The sequence below is a fragment of the Hippocampus bargibanti genome, linkage group LG05 (genome assembly GCF_051943395.1).
Source record: "Hippocampus bargibanti isolate YZ-2025 linkage group LG05, ASM5194339v1, whole genome shotgun sequence".
Classification (NCBI taxonomy): domain Eukaryota; kingdom Metazoa; phylum Chordata; class Actinopteri; order Syngnathiformes; family Syngnathidae; genus Hippocampus; species Hippocampus bargibanti.
The window spans coordinates 5807375-5822055 of NC_142738.1; the positions used below are offsets into that span (position 1 = coordinate 5807375).

Consider the following 14681-nt stretch of genomic DNA (forward strand, 5'->3'; position numbering starts at 1 on the left):
GCCACCCCAGCGCCAGGGTTTTTGTCATTGTCACTCAAATTGCAGGACCCACAGAATATTGAGTTTTAGGACGACATAAACATTCAATTCAGCGTAAGAAACCTTATACTCTCTTTTTTTATAAGTAAAAAGAGTTAATTCCTAAATTGTATGTGACTGGAGTTATCTGAGCTTGAACTGGGGACGACTGTTCAAAATACAATACAATATTGGTTTATATCGTGCTTTAACAACAGCTGAAGCTGTAACAAAGCGCTAAAATGTACAAAAGGCAAATGCTGCCCTCTATAAGTGGGAGTGAAAAAACATTGCCAGAGGTCTGACCAGCACTTTATTGGCATCCCCGCATGAAAAAACCCAAACTGGAACAAATTCAGGAATGGCGCTCCGCGTCATGCTTTTTAATTCCTGAATAAATTCGGGAATGGCAGTGAATGAGTTAAACATCCCATTGGGTCCCGCCTCTTAAAGGCCTTTGATATTTGATGTATGCAATTGTTTTATGTGTGTTGGTGTTCTGATAAGTTTATAATAATACATTTCATTTCTAAGCACCTTTTAAAACTCAAGGTCACTTTACAATCACAGGATGAGGTTTTCTGTGGGTGAGTAGCGGCAGCCACACGCGCCAGCGTTCACTCAACCCGGAAGTAACGCAAATAGATACAAAGCTAGTTAGCTAATAGATACAGTCATAATAAAAATAATACATTTCATTTATAAGCACCTTTCAAAACTCTCAATGTCACTTTACAATCACAGAATACAGTCGCTAATAGAGTTTGAATGTATGTTTTAAGTGTATGGGGTTCAATGAGAGTTCCATATATGGGGAGTTGCGGGGGGTTGTAATAATAATATTAATAATAATAATAAATTTCATTTATAATCACCTTTCAAAACTCTCAAGGACACTTTACAGTCACAGGATATTTTACATCGCTACGTAAAAAAGGTCAAACCTTTTTCAATAGTGCCGCAAAATGTGTTGCTACTCTATAGTAACAGACAACCAGATGCTATTTTTAGATGCATTTTTCTCCTTCTCTATCATGATTCAAAGTGTGCGTGTGTTTGTGTGTGTGTGTGTTTCCCAGCATGTAGCGTGAATGCTGCAGCCTCGGTTGTCGTGGCGATGATGCTGACGGTGACGCTGGTGATCTTGTTTGGTATTCAGGTGCATGCGGCAGGCAAGCATGCAAGGCGGGAGGCGATGGATAGAACGGGAGGGGGGTTTTTGGGGGTGGTGGTAGGTGGGGGTTTAGCTCCCAGACGAGGCAGTCGTTGCTATTTTTACTCCTCCTGCTGCTTTTTTTAGAGGCACGTCGTAGCGAGCAGGCAGCGGGCCGCTCCTCAGCCCAGGGAGGGAGGATGAGGGGGGGGGGGGGGGGCAACAAAAGGCTGGGGGATGTCAATATCTCTGGACGTAAAGTGCAGCGCCGAGGTGTTGTTCACGGTGCAAAAGCGCCCCCCTCAGGCTGATCTTGGTGCTTGAGAGCAATGGAGTGAGGATGGGAGACCTCGGCTGCCAAGTTAAAATAAGATCTGGTCAGAAATGTTCGTTCAATGTGGGTATATGCTTTCTTGTTACACATCCAGTTATGAATATGGTTCAAATAGTTCTGAAGAGGAAAGCATACATGTTTACAATCGATTTAAATAATTTATTTTGTGCCATTTTGAGGCAACATTGGGGGGGAACTGTCTCACCCAAAAAAAAGAGGCACAAAATGGCGACCTCCTGTGGCCACCTCCGTTTACTGATGAATTCCTTATATGGCTCTTGGACGCCCTCTTCTGGCCTTCTGGCGGCTTTTGGGTGCAACACGAGGTCCCCAGACCGAACAAGTCCAGCAAAATACATTGACGTGATGGAAGGACCGCTACAATGTGTCTTTTTTACGGTCAGGGGCGGTCCTTTAGTGACGTCACATGCAGACTCGTCACCAACTCAAAAACAAGACTTCCTGAATATTCTGCGGGAGTCTTAAAACGTAAAATATAGCTATATGCGGTCGAATCTTTGTAAAATACGCTCAGTAGAAGTCATTTGAAGCCATTTTAGAAATTATGGACACAATTTATCCGGAGACGTCGGTTGTCCTTTAAAGCACTTTCCAATCATTCGGTTGTTCTATGCGTTGAAGTCCGTAGTTATCACACAGTACACCGTTACCAACTACAATCCCGCCCCTGTATCGACGAATAAAAACCACTGGGTCGTCGTCTTAGATTCGATTTCAGACGATTGTGTGGGCACATCCCTCTTACTGCTCACCAAAAGTGTGTGGAAGGAAGGATAAATGACAATGCTTTCAAGCACCTTTCATATATATTTTTTTGGTATGAGAACAATAAAAAAATGTCTGCATGATAGATTTTGGTCTCATTCTCTAATCAGTGTAGCAGAGCGCGTACACACACACACACACACACACACACACACACACACAAGAGAGCCAACGCACGCACACATGCAACCGTTACTGAGAGAATGGGGCTATTATATAATGGGTGGGAGGAGTGTTGTCATTCATAAGTACAGCACGAGGATATGGAGATGAACGAAGGAGAAGAGGAGGAGCACAAAGTGGTGGAGGGTTTGCTTAAGTGTGCGATAGCTCCCCCTGGAATGCCACTAGCACCCTCGAAGAAATAGTTTATTGATTCATATACGTTGTATGAATGGTGCAAGTACATTTTTTTTATCATTTTATGAGGAATTGTTTTAAAGGACAACCGACGCCTTCGGACAAGTTGTGTCCATAATTTGTAAAATCACTTCAAATGACTTATATTACATATTTTACAAATATTCCACCGCATATAGCTCTATTTTACGTTTTAAGACTCGCACTGAATATTCAGGAAGTCTTGTTTTCGAGTTGGTGACGATTCCTGACGTGACGTCACGTCTGGAACGGCCCTGACCCATAAAGCGACACACAATGCATTTTGGGTACTGTGTTTGGTCTGAAAACTTCGTGTTGATGTCGAAATTAGAAGAAAAACACAGAAATAACACGATGGTGAATCGTTGTGTGTTGCACCAAGACTACTATTTGATACTAGTTGACACAAATTCCCAGCAGACAAATCAGCCCGTTTCCAACGGAGCTTGTGCGCCATCTTGTGCATTTTATGGGCGCTACATTGGAGTCCAGATGCCTCAAAATAAGACGGAAGGACTTCTTTAATCGATTGCAAACATTTATGCTTTCCTCTTCAGAACTATTTGAATCATATTCATAACTGGATGAGTAACAAGAAAGCATCTTCTTCTAATTTGAAGCCATTGTTTTGTTTCTCGAGCAAGGCAAGACGTCCTGGCGTGACGTCACGAACAAGGGGGCGGGACCTGAAACTGAAACTTTCTGAGGTCATTTTGAAGTAGTTTTGGGATGTTTTAAGTTTATTTTTATTGGTGTTTTGCATTTGACTAAAAATACAGCCTGTGTGTTTTGGGTATTTTAGACGCTATAAAACGTTTTTCTGATGTCAGTTAGGAAACAAAAAAATGGTATTGGTTGTCCTTTAAGTAACAATGGGACTTGCGGGACTGTCAGACAATTGAGCGGCAAAGTCAAATTGGACGACGTGGTTGTTGATCAGTGAGATGAGAGGAGTCCCTTTGCATAATTTTCAAATACGGTGAACCTCAGTTTACGAACTGAATTGGTTCCCAGAAAGTGTGTGAAAGTTGAACTTTCCAATCCAAATTTCCCATAAGAAATCAGTAAAATGAGAATAATTCGTTCCCAGGTTCCCATAAAACATACTTTTCTACTAAATAAGCCTTAAAATATATTTTATTTTATGCATAATAAATGTGCTATTGTATTTTAATAAAAGAAAAAAAACTACTGTATAATAAAGTCGCTTTATTTACCTTTGTGATGGTTGTTGATGTAGTTGCTTCTTGATGATATCTGAGTGAAGTTGCCGTGCGTTCTCAGCGATAATACTCTCACTCACACTGTCCCCTGCTAGCTGCTAGTTTTTCAACCTATTCTATTGCCCGAGACCGTTGCTTAGACAACACACACACACACACACACACACATACACACCTTTAATAGCTTCCTTGTTCTTCATGATGGTAGCAGTGTTTGACTTAGCGTACTAGTACTGGGAGGCTAAGTCACACAAACGCTCACCTCGTTCGTGTTTTGTGTCCTCTTCGGCTCAACACTAGCCTGTGGTGGGGTCTTTTTCGGTCCCATAATAGCAAAAGTATCCTCGATAACAAACAACGTCTGCACTCAAAGAAAGTAGGGTGACGAAAACTAGTCCACCAGCTACCGTGGCGCCGTGTGGTTTGGTTTCTCCGTCGAAAACTAGTTCGTCAGCCAAGACTATATGCTCGCGAATTTAATGTTCGTGAGGCGAAAAGTTCGTGAGCTCAAGCATCCGTAAGATGAGGTATCAATGTACATACGTTTTTTGTGATTAAAAATATCTTATTGTATTTTGTTTTTGTTCAATTCTGAATCGAATAATTGTCTGAAATTTATTGGGGATAAAAAAAAATATCTGGCTAGCTAGCTAGATACTTTTTTTCATCATTCGGTCAAAAACAAAATAGCTAGCTAGTTAGCTTTCTAGATATTCCACAAAATAGCTAGCCAAATATTATCCAATATAGCAATCTAGCTCGCTATGACTGAATGATCCATTTGATTAAACAAAATAAAGTAACAACATTTAACCATCGATGAAAAGGTTTCTTCAGCCGTCATCTGTACTTCTTTGAAGGCCAAGAGGCTTCGTCAGCGAATTTTGCTGGTAGTTTCGGCCCGATATATATCCCTAATGTCCAGATGTGGCAGTGCCAGACTCTGCTATGATAGGTCCCTGCTCTCAGGTTACGGGGAGCAGAGAACTACTCCCTGCAGCTACACTGATCACTTCTATTGTATTGACTTTTTACTTCTATTGTGCTGCCTAAGTATGAGGTCTACGACTGGCCTGATTGCCCCATTTGCTCTGGTATCACCACATCAGCATAACTAACCATATGTTGCCTAAGAAGTCTGTTTTACGAACGATCCAAATTGAACCCCACCGCACCATGGCGATTTAGTGAAGGATTTTGCTGTTTTATGAAAATAGCTTCTTTTTTTCAGTAGGGATGTATGTATGTATGTATGTATGTATGTGTGAATCAAACCTATGTATATATATATGTATGTATATATATATGTGTATATGTATATATGTGTATATGTATATGTATGTGTATATGTATATGTATATGTATGTGTATATATATGTATATATGTATATATATGTGTATATGTATATATGTATGTGTATATATATATATATATATATATATATGTATGTATGTATGTATGTATGTATGTATGTATGTATGTATGTATGTATGTATGTATGTATGTATGTATGTATGTATATATATATATATATATATATATATATATATATATATATATATATATATATATATATATATATATATATATATATATATATATATATATTGGGCCGAAACTACCAGCAAAAGATTTTAGTTAGCTGACAAAGCCTTTTGGATAAGAAGCGAAACGTCCGACACCTTCAAGGAAGTACAGATGACGGCTGAAGAAACCTTTTCATCGATGGACCACTCCTGTACCACTGAGAGCTTACACAGACGTAACAACATTTAAGGAATACCACATGAGTGGGGGTGATGTACTCTCTAAAATGATTGAAACTGAGCGCTTCTTCGTTGTGACTGATTAAAGCGAAGAAAGGAATGATGAACACAGAGGCTGCTTTAGGTTCAATTCTTTCAATGACAGGTTATTTTTTTCCATATTTATTACAATTTCATCACTGGTTTGGTTCATAATGTCCGAAAATCAACAAAAATGTCCTTTAGGGAGGATTAACACATCAGATTGCTTGGTTACCCTCATCAACCATTTGATTCTTCCTCCCCCCTCTGTGGTGTGCATTGGTATGATCCGCTCCCATTGAGGCTTTTGTGCCGGAGTATTTCATTCTTAATATCGAGGAGGGTGTGGTCGGTGGGGGGTGGGTGACAACGAAAGAGTCGGATTTAAAAATAAATTCTGCTTGCCTTTTTCACTTTTTGACTTTGTGCTACTCTCGCTCGCCTTTTTCTCCCTCCCTCCCTCCGTCTCTCGATTCCATTTCTCCTTCACACGCTCTTCTATTTTTAGATGCCCCCAGGTTCCCTCTACATCCCGCCAGCCCCTCTTCTTCTTCTTCCTCCTCGTTCGTTTGTCATCGCTCCTTCCCTCTCGTCTCCTCTCCTCTCGCCTGTTGCCAGAGAATGTCCTCTATGCCACCATCAACTGATCATAGATGCGTTGCGCGCACAATCGTGGTTATTAGCTTTCTTTCTTTTTTTCCCCCCCATCATCATCATCATCATCATCAACTTGAGACTTGACAAGTGCGTCACTTGATTGTATATTAGTGGTTTTTGACACACTGCGGCATGTCGACCACGAGTGGGCCGAGCTATGTAGTGACCATGGCAATCCTACATTCTGGGCAAAATTCACATACCTTTAACTTTACTGTGATTTTCACATATTATTGCATCTGTTGAGACTCTGTCGCAATTCATTTGTAGCAATTGTCTGAAGTAAATAGTTTAATTCTGGTTTTTTAAATTTGATTATAGATATAATTTGATTGAATGTTGAATGGGATGGGTGATCAATTATGCTATACTTGTTTTTTTTGTTTTAGTCATACTGTCGCTGTCTGTACATCTTTCGGCCGTAAATAACCTTTCCCCACAAATTCTGCCCAGCAACACATCTCCAAACTTTTCAGATTAATCGAAACTGCGTCTGTGTTATGGAATACAGTTGTTGGTTCATAGATGTTAGCTAGCTAGTGTTAGGTTAAAATATTACAAGCTAATATCAGTGTCAACAGTTGCATTTAAAGGACAACCGACACCATTTTTTTTGTTTCCTAACTGACATCAGAAAAACGTTTTATAGCATCTAAAATACCCAAAACATGCAGGCTGGTATTTTTAGTCAAATGCAAAACACCTATAAAAATGAGTTAAAGTGTGCTAAAACTGCAACAAAATGAGCTGCGAATAGATTTTCAGAAAGTCCCGCCCCCAGTTCGTGACGTCACGCCAGGCCGTCTTGCCTTGTTCTAGAATCAAAACAATGGCTTCAGATTCGGAGAAGATGCTTTCTTGTTACACCTCCAGTTATGAATATGATTCAAATAGTTCTGAAGAGGAAAGCATAAATGTTTGCAAATGATTAACGAAGTCCTTCTAGATCATTTTAAGGCTTCTGGACTTCAATGTAGCGTCCCAGAAAATGCACACGATGGCGCCCAAGCTACGTTGGAAATGGTCTGTCTGCTGGGAATTTGTGTCAACTAGTATCAAATAGTAGTCTTGGTGTAACTTACAACGATTCACCATCGCGCTATATATGTGTTTTCCTTCTAATTTCGCCATCAACACGAAATTTTCAGACCAAACAAAGTACCCAAAATGCATTGTGTGTCGCTTTCTCGGTCAGGGGTGTTCCTTCCGTGACGTCACGTAGGGGATCGTCATCAACTCGAAAACAAGACTTCCTGAATAGTCACCGCGAGTCTTAAAACGTAAAATATAGTTATATGCGGTGAAATCTTTGTAAAATACGCTCAGTAGAAGTCATTTGAAGTGATTTTACAAATTATGGACACAACTTGTCCGAGGTGTCGGTTGTCCTTTAAACGTTTAGTCTGATGCTTGCCATGTATTTTGGTGCACCGCTTCATTTGACATGCATCTTGATATTTCAAAATAAAATAGGGGTGTTATATTTGTTTGCATTATTTATGAGCCATAACCTGATCTACTGTATCTCTACCGAACTATCTCTAACTATCTAACTACAGTAAAGTCTCGTTATATCGATAGTACTGCTTATTACGATACTATTTCTATGAACCCAAGGAGAAAATTTACATGCCGCAGGATCGGATATATCGATAGTCCGGTTATATCGATATTTTTTCCGACTCCCGAGAATATCGTTATAACGAGACTTCACTGTATCCCTATCTAACTGTCTGTCTTCATCATTTTCAGCTTGTTTGGCTAACATTAGCACGTTTAGCTCTGAAGCTATGTTAGCTTGCTTTCACAAGGTGAATGTTCTGCTAATTTGGCCTGTTTACAGGATTTTGGGTCATGTTAGCAAGAAACACGGGGTGAGATGAAATTAGATGTTCAGGGTGAATGTTTTAGTGTTACATGGTTTAATTTGCTTTAGTTTAGAAGGAAGTGTCATTTGGTAGTGACAGTTTCAAGCGAGTACTTTGTGCCTTTTGCTTGGAGAAGAGTATGTATGAGAACATTCGCCAAGGGAGACACTCCTTAAAATGTGTTTAAGAAGGCGAGATAGGTAAAACTTTGAAAAAAATGTTTGACTTTTTTTATAATCTCAGATTCTGATGAGCATTGCTTCTAAATTATATGCTATAGAGGAATGTTGCATGAGCGAAACTTCTCCCCAAGTTTCGTTGACTTAACGCTTGTCCTTGGCCTTTGTCGCTCGTGCATTGTCTGCAATGATCCCGCTAAGCTTTCAAAACCCGCTCCCAGTCTACCTGTGATGACATGTCTTATCAACGAGCATTGCCATTGTGTCACCGCGGATCTACATCGCATTGGTGCTTATTCAGCGCCCACTCACCATAACAAGTGGTCCAACCAGAAGTCTGGGTGGGGCCCCAAATGGATTTCACATTTTGTTTCTGCTGCAGTCACGCGTGACAACATGGGATCCCATTGAGTTACGCAGAGTTCAGCAATTGCTATTTTTCATTCTAAAATGTATGTATTCCCCGAAACATCGCACCAAAATTGAACTCATTCACTGCCGTACCATGTGCTAAAATGTGTCCACTTCCGTGCCAGGGTTTTTGTCATTTTCACTCAAATTGCAGGACCCACTTAATATTGAGTTTTAGGACCACATAAACATTCAATTCAGCATAAGAAACCTTAGACTGTCTTCTTTCATCAGAAAAAAAGTTAATTCCTAAATTATATGGGTCTGTAGTTTTATGAGCTTGAAATGAGGGCGACTGTCCAAAATACAATGGAATGCGAAATGTAAATTTCTCCACTGTGAGACTAATAAAGGCAAATCCAATCCAATACATACATATTGGTTTATATCTCACTTGAAAAACAGCTGAAGCTGAAACACAGTGCTAACATGGAAAAAAATACATTCTGCCCCCTTGTGGAAAAGAAACAAACATTGCCAGAGGCTATGCCAGCGCTTTATTGGCACCCCCCACAAGAAAATAACAAAACCCGAGGAATGGCGCTCTATGTCATTTTTTTTCAATTCCGGAATATATTCGTAAATGGCGGTGAATGAGTTAATTTACATATTTCGAAATTGCAAAGAGCTAGTTGACACCTCCCCCCCAACATTATCAAGCGGTACATACGCTTCGTTTACTTTTAACTCACCATTTCTTTGTGCCTCCTAAGTACATCTCATTCTTTTTAAAGTCTTTTCAACATTGCAAACACTTTGTACCAAAAACACTTGACTGACCTTTCGCTACCCTTCTCTGCCCCTTTTTTTTTTTTTAGTTGTGACGGGAGCCACTGATGGAATCGGGAAATCCTATGCGGAGGAGGTGAGTCTCCTGAAAACATACCCCCCCCCCCAAACCCCCTGCTTCTTTTCTTCAAATGAAATAAACATTTATTTAACTTTGACAGAAAGGCTGTGACTCATGCGTACAACGCAGGGTTCAGTCGAAGGCCGCAGCCACTCTACGCTCGCACTGCTTTTATTTTGGAACATACACGCGTCCATTGACTTTTAAAGGACAACCAACACCATTTTTTTGTTTCCTAACTGACATCAGAAAAACGTTTTATAGCATCTAAAATACCCAAAACATGCAGGCTGATATTTTTAACTCATTTTTATTAGTGTTTTGCATTTGACTAAAGTATCCCAAAACTACTTCAAAATGACCCCGGAAATGGCGAGTTTCAGAAGGCCCCGCCCCCTTGTTCGTGACATCACGGCAGGACGTCTTGCCTTGCTCGAGAATCAAAACAATGGCTTCAGATTAGGAGAAGATACTTTCTTGTTACTCATCCAGTTATGAATATGATTCAAATAGTTCTGAAGAGGAAAGCATACATGTTTGCAATCGATTAAAGAAGTACTTCCGTATCAATTTGAGCCGTTTTGACTCCAATGTAGCATCCCAGAAAATGCACAAGATGGCGCCCAAGCTCCATTGGAAATGGGCTGATTTGTCTGCTGGGAATTTGTGTGAACTACTATCAAATAGTAGTCTTGGTGCAACACACAACGATTCACCATTGCGTTATGTGTTTTCCTTCTAATTTCGCCATCAACACAACTTCGTGTTGATGGTGATTCAGACCAAAAGACTTCCTGAATATTCACTCTTAAAACGTAAAATATAGCTAGCGTAACGTAAAATATAGCGCTCAGTAGAAGTCATTTGAAGTGATTTTACAAATTATGTACACAACTTGTCAGGAGGCGTCGGTTGTCCTTTAAACGTTGAGTCTGATACTTGCCATGTATTTTGGTGCACCGTTTCATTTGACGTGCATCTTGATATTTCAAAATAAAATAGGGGTGTTATATTTTTTTGCATTATTTATGAGCCATAACCTGACGTGTTTTCCCTTCAGCTTGCTCGGCGAGGCTTTGCCATGGTGTTGATCAGCCGCTCCCAACACAAGCTTGATGATGTGGCCAGGTCGCTCGGTAAGGGTGCACGTTTGACCATCGTCATCATGGCCGGTTTGGAAATAATCTGGTCAAACTATAAGATTAAAAAAAAAAAAACGCCCGAAAAGAAATTAAATGACAATCATTGTTTCGCCACTTCTATCAACTCTCTTTTAAAAAGAATCTTTGGGCATGTGGTCTACTTTGTGTGGTCTGCGGCGCCCCCTGCTGCTTAATATCGACAATGCTCAGAATTCTATTCTTTATTTATTGCTGTATTTGCTGTATGCTATATTGCTGTTTATTTATTGCTGTATTTATAAATAAATACAGCAAAACATTTTTTTGTCCTTACTTTGTGCCACAGAGGACCAGTTTGGAGTGGAGACAAAAACCATTGCGGTGGACTACGGCAAGAGCAATATTTACCCATCCATCGAGGCGGGACTGTCAGGATTGGAGATCGGTGTCCTTGGTAAAAAAAAAAAAAAAAAAAAAACAATCCATATTTGATGAAATTGATTTTTAAAGTGACTGAGTTTTGCTTTTTAGAAGTGTTGCTTTCGTCATTAATGTCGGCAACCTTCAATGTCAAATTGTTTACCGACCAGTGTGACCTACTGATACATTCATTCATAAATAAATGAGTCAATAAATGAATGAATAAATGAACAAATAAATGAATAAGTATATGAATGAATAAAGACATAATGATATCAATAAAGAAATAATTATATCAATAAAGAAATAATATCAATAAAGAAATAATGATATAAATAAATGATATAAATAAATAAATAATATAAATAAATAAAATAATATAAATATCACTGATTTCAAACAGTTGAATTTGTACGTAGGAAAAAAAACTAACAAAATAAATTCTCTCCTCATTCCCTGCCCCTTTGCACGACTGCATGGTAAATATTTGAACACGATATTTAAAAATAAAAATAAAGTGAATAAAGTATTTAGTCTTTATGGACAACAAAATATAAATCAGCATATGTATATATTTTGTTTACAATCTGAAATTATTAAGCGATTAAAAAAAAAATAGATGTATTTTGGTGTAAAATGTATTTAATCTTGGACATTTTTTCCACGAGTGATTAAAAAAAATGAAACCACATTCATTTTTTTTACACCTTTTTATTTTTATGCTCGCCACGAGATCATCATTCAAGTATTAAAGCAAAAAAAGGCACTATCACAAAATGGTACATTTAGGTCCCACACAAAGGTACGGAGCGTCATTTCGCAATATAGCTATCTAGCTAGCTAACTAACTAGCTATCTACAATGTATTAGCTATCTATCCTTGAGAGTTTTGAAAGGCGCTTAGAAATAAAATGTATTGTTATACCTAGCTATCTATTAGCTAGCGAGCTAGCTTTCTATCAATTTGAGTTACTTCAGGGTTGAGTGAAAACTAGCGCGTGTGGCTGCCGCTGCTCACCCACAGAAAAAAAACTTATCCTGAGACTGTAAAGTGACCTTAAGAGTTTTAAAAGGCGCTTATAAATGAAATGTACTATTATTATTATTATTATTATTATTATCACATCACTGTGAATTAAATATGATTTTTTTTTTCTACATTTCAGCCTGTACGTAAATGTGAAAAGAACCTACAAAAATAATATACAGTGAGACCTCAACTTACGAACTTAATTGGTTCCCAGACAGAGTGTGTAAGGCGAAAAGTGTGTATCTCAAAAAAATAATTCCCATAGGAAACCATTAAAATGGGAATAATCCGTTCCCGGGTTTCCATAAAATATACTTTTCAACTAAATAAGCCTTAAAACTACACACAACATACCTTATTCTATGTATAATAAATGTGCTACTGTATTGTAATAAAAGAAATACACTGCATTGTATCATAAAGTCACTTGGCGTTGGAGGTCGAAGGTCAAAGGGAATTGCTGTTTGGAAAGAGGCGCATTACATGACGACTGTAATTAAAGAAATAAACTGTGCTGTAAAATAAAGTTTTATTTACCTTTTTGATGGTCGTTGATGGCTTATGGAAGGAGAGTCACCTTCCATAAGGACTGTTGGTAACTTAACCTCTGGTGCTGTTCGGTCGTGTGTGTCCGACGAAGATCACTCCGCCAGCCGTGGTGGGTGTGTATTATGGAAATAGTGCTTATTATAAGGTTTAATTTTCATAAATTTGACGTTTGTAAGTTGAGGTCTCACTGTACAACGCTTGGTCATTATTTTAAAAGCAGTTGCTCTCCTTTTTGAAAGGTGTGGCTGGCTGAATTGTTTCTTTCCTTTGCTTCTACCACCCCCTCGTGGCCATTTTTAGAACGTTTTAAATGTATGCCTGCCTGTGTTATCTTTTCGTCTTTTTTTTTTTTTTTTTAAACAGTCAATAATGTTGGCGTGTCCTATCCATACCCTGAGTACTACCTCCATATTCCAGATCTGGACAATGTATGTATGCTTTATTTATTTGTGTGTGTTTCATGTTTTTGCTATAATCGGGTACATTTTGAATGTGATATGCCTAATATGTTTTTCAGTTCATCACCAACATGATTAACGTCAACATGACTTCAGTGTGCCAGGTAATCTTGTATCTATTTGAACCTTCAGCCTCCATATAAATGCCATAGCGTTGCCTGTTACTGCTGCTTCTTCTTTGGTGGTTGGTCCCTGCAGTGTCGCTCGTTCCCAAAGCAACGGCGGACTACACCAACGCAGTCTGCATCCGCCACCCACCCACCTACGCATCTCACCCTCTTTTCTTCCACTCTTTACCTCGCTTCTATGTTTTAATTATTTCACTCTGTCAATATCCTCAATATGTGTGCTTTTTTTTTATGAGCTTTTGCATACCAACTTGTGTCATTTGTCCACCAGATGACCCGCCTTGTGTTGCCTAGAATGGCTGACAGGTGAGTCCCCACCACTTTTAATTATTATTTTTTTTAACAATGTACATTGATGTGAAATTAGTATTATTTATGATTATGAATGATCTTTTCAATGTAAAGGATCAGCAAGTCTTTCCCCGGCATGGCTGCTTCGTCGCGCTCTCCTTTTGTTCACAAAAGCTGACATGCTTTCAATTCACACCAAGTGCCCTCTTTGCCCTGATTGGCCCGGCATATGGTCATGTGACTGGCCCCGACCAATGAAGTCACAGCACATTTGGGAGCTGTGTGAGGCGCAAGCGTCTCTCTCTCTCTCTCTCTCTCTCTCTCTCTCTCTCTCTCTCTCTCTCTCTCTCTCTCTCTCTCTCTCTCTCTCTCTCTCTCTCTCTCTCTCTCTCTCTCTCTCTCTCTCTCTCTCTCTCTCTCTCTCTCTCTCTCTCTCTCTCTCTCTCTCTCTCTCTCTCTCTCTCTCTCTCTCTCTCTCTCTCTCTCTCTCTCTCTCTCTCTCTCTCTCTCTCTCTCTCTCTCTCTCTCTCTCTCTCTCAGCTGGTTCACTGCAGCAACAGGCTGCCATGGCAACGCACAGTACCACGCTGCGTGTATGCGTGTGTGTGTTTGAGAGAGCAGACGATGGGTTCCCTGGGAAATTGTTGATGCGATTTGATCCAAAAATAGATGCATAGAAGAGGTTTAAACATTTGAAATTGCTTCCTGTGAATACATATCTAAAAAGTGTTTTTAGATTGTCTGTGTGTGTGTGTGTATATATATATATACAGTAAAGTCTCGTTATATCGATATTCAAGGGAGTCCGAAAAAATATCGATATAACCGGGACTATCGATATATCCGACCGGTATATATATAGTATATACAGTAAAGTCTCGTTATATCGATATCGGATATATCGATAGTCCCGGTTATATCGATACTATTTCTATGTACGCTGAAAATGCGTTTGAGATAATAAAAAGTTCATTTGAATCTCACAGCTATACAATAGGCTGATCTTTAATAATAATAGTACATTTGATTTATAAGC

The 14681-nt window shown here is 39.1% G+C and overlaps 1 protein-coding gene across 1 annotated transcript in view; it reads left to right on the forward strand.

Moving 5' to 3' along the window:
• The window catches only part of hsd17b12a (hydroxysteroid (17-beta) dehydrogenase 12a), a 58559-nt gene that overhangs the window by 38113 nt on the left and 5765 nt on the right, over positions 1–14681 (forward strand). Inside the window, exons 2-7 of the mRNA XM_088996576.1 lie at positions 9617–9663; positions 10709–10784; positions 11116–11223; positions 13132–13196; positions 13286–13330; positions 13626–13660. Of these exons, the coding sequence (XP_088852702.1) occupies positions 9617–9663; positions 10709–10784; positions 11116–11223; positions 13132–13196; positions 13286–13330; positions 13626–13660 (376 nt within the window). The remainder of the gene's footprint in view (positions 1–9616; positions 9664–10708; positions 10785–11115; positions 11224–13131; positions 13197–13285; positions 13331–13625; positions 13661–14681) is intronic.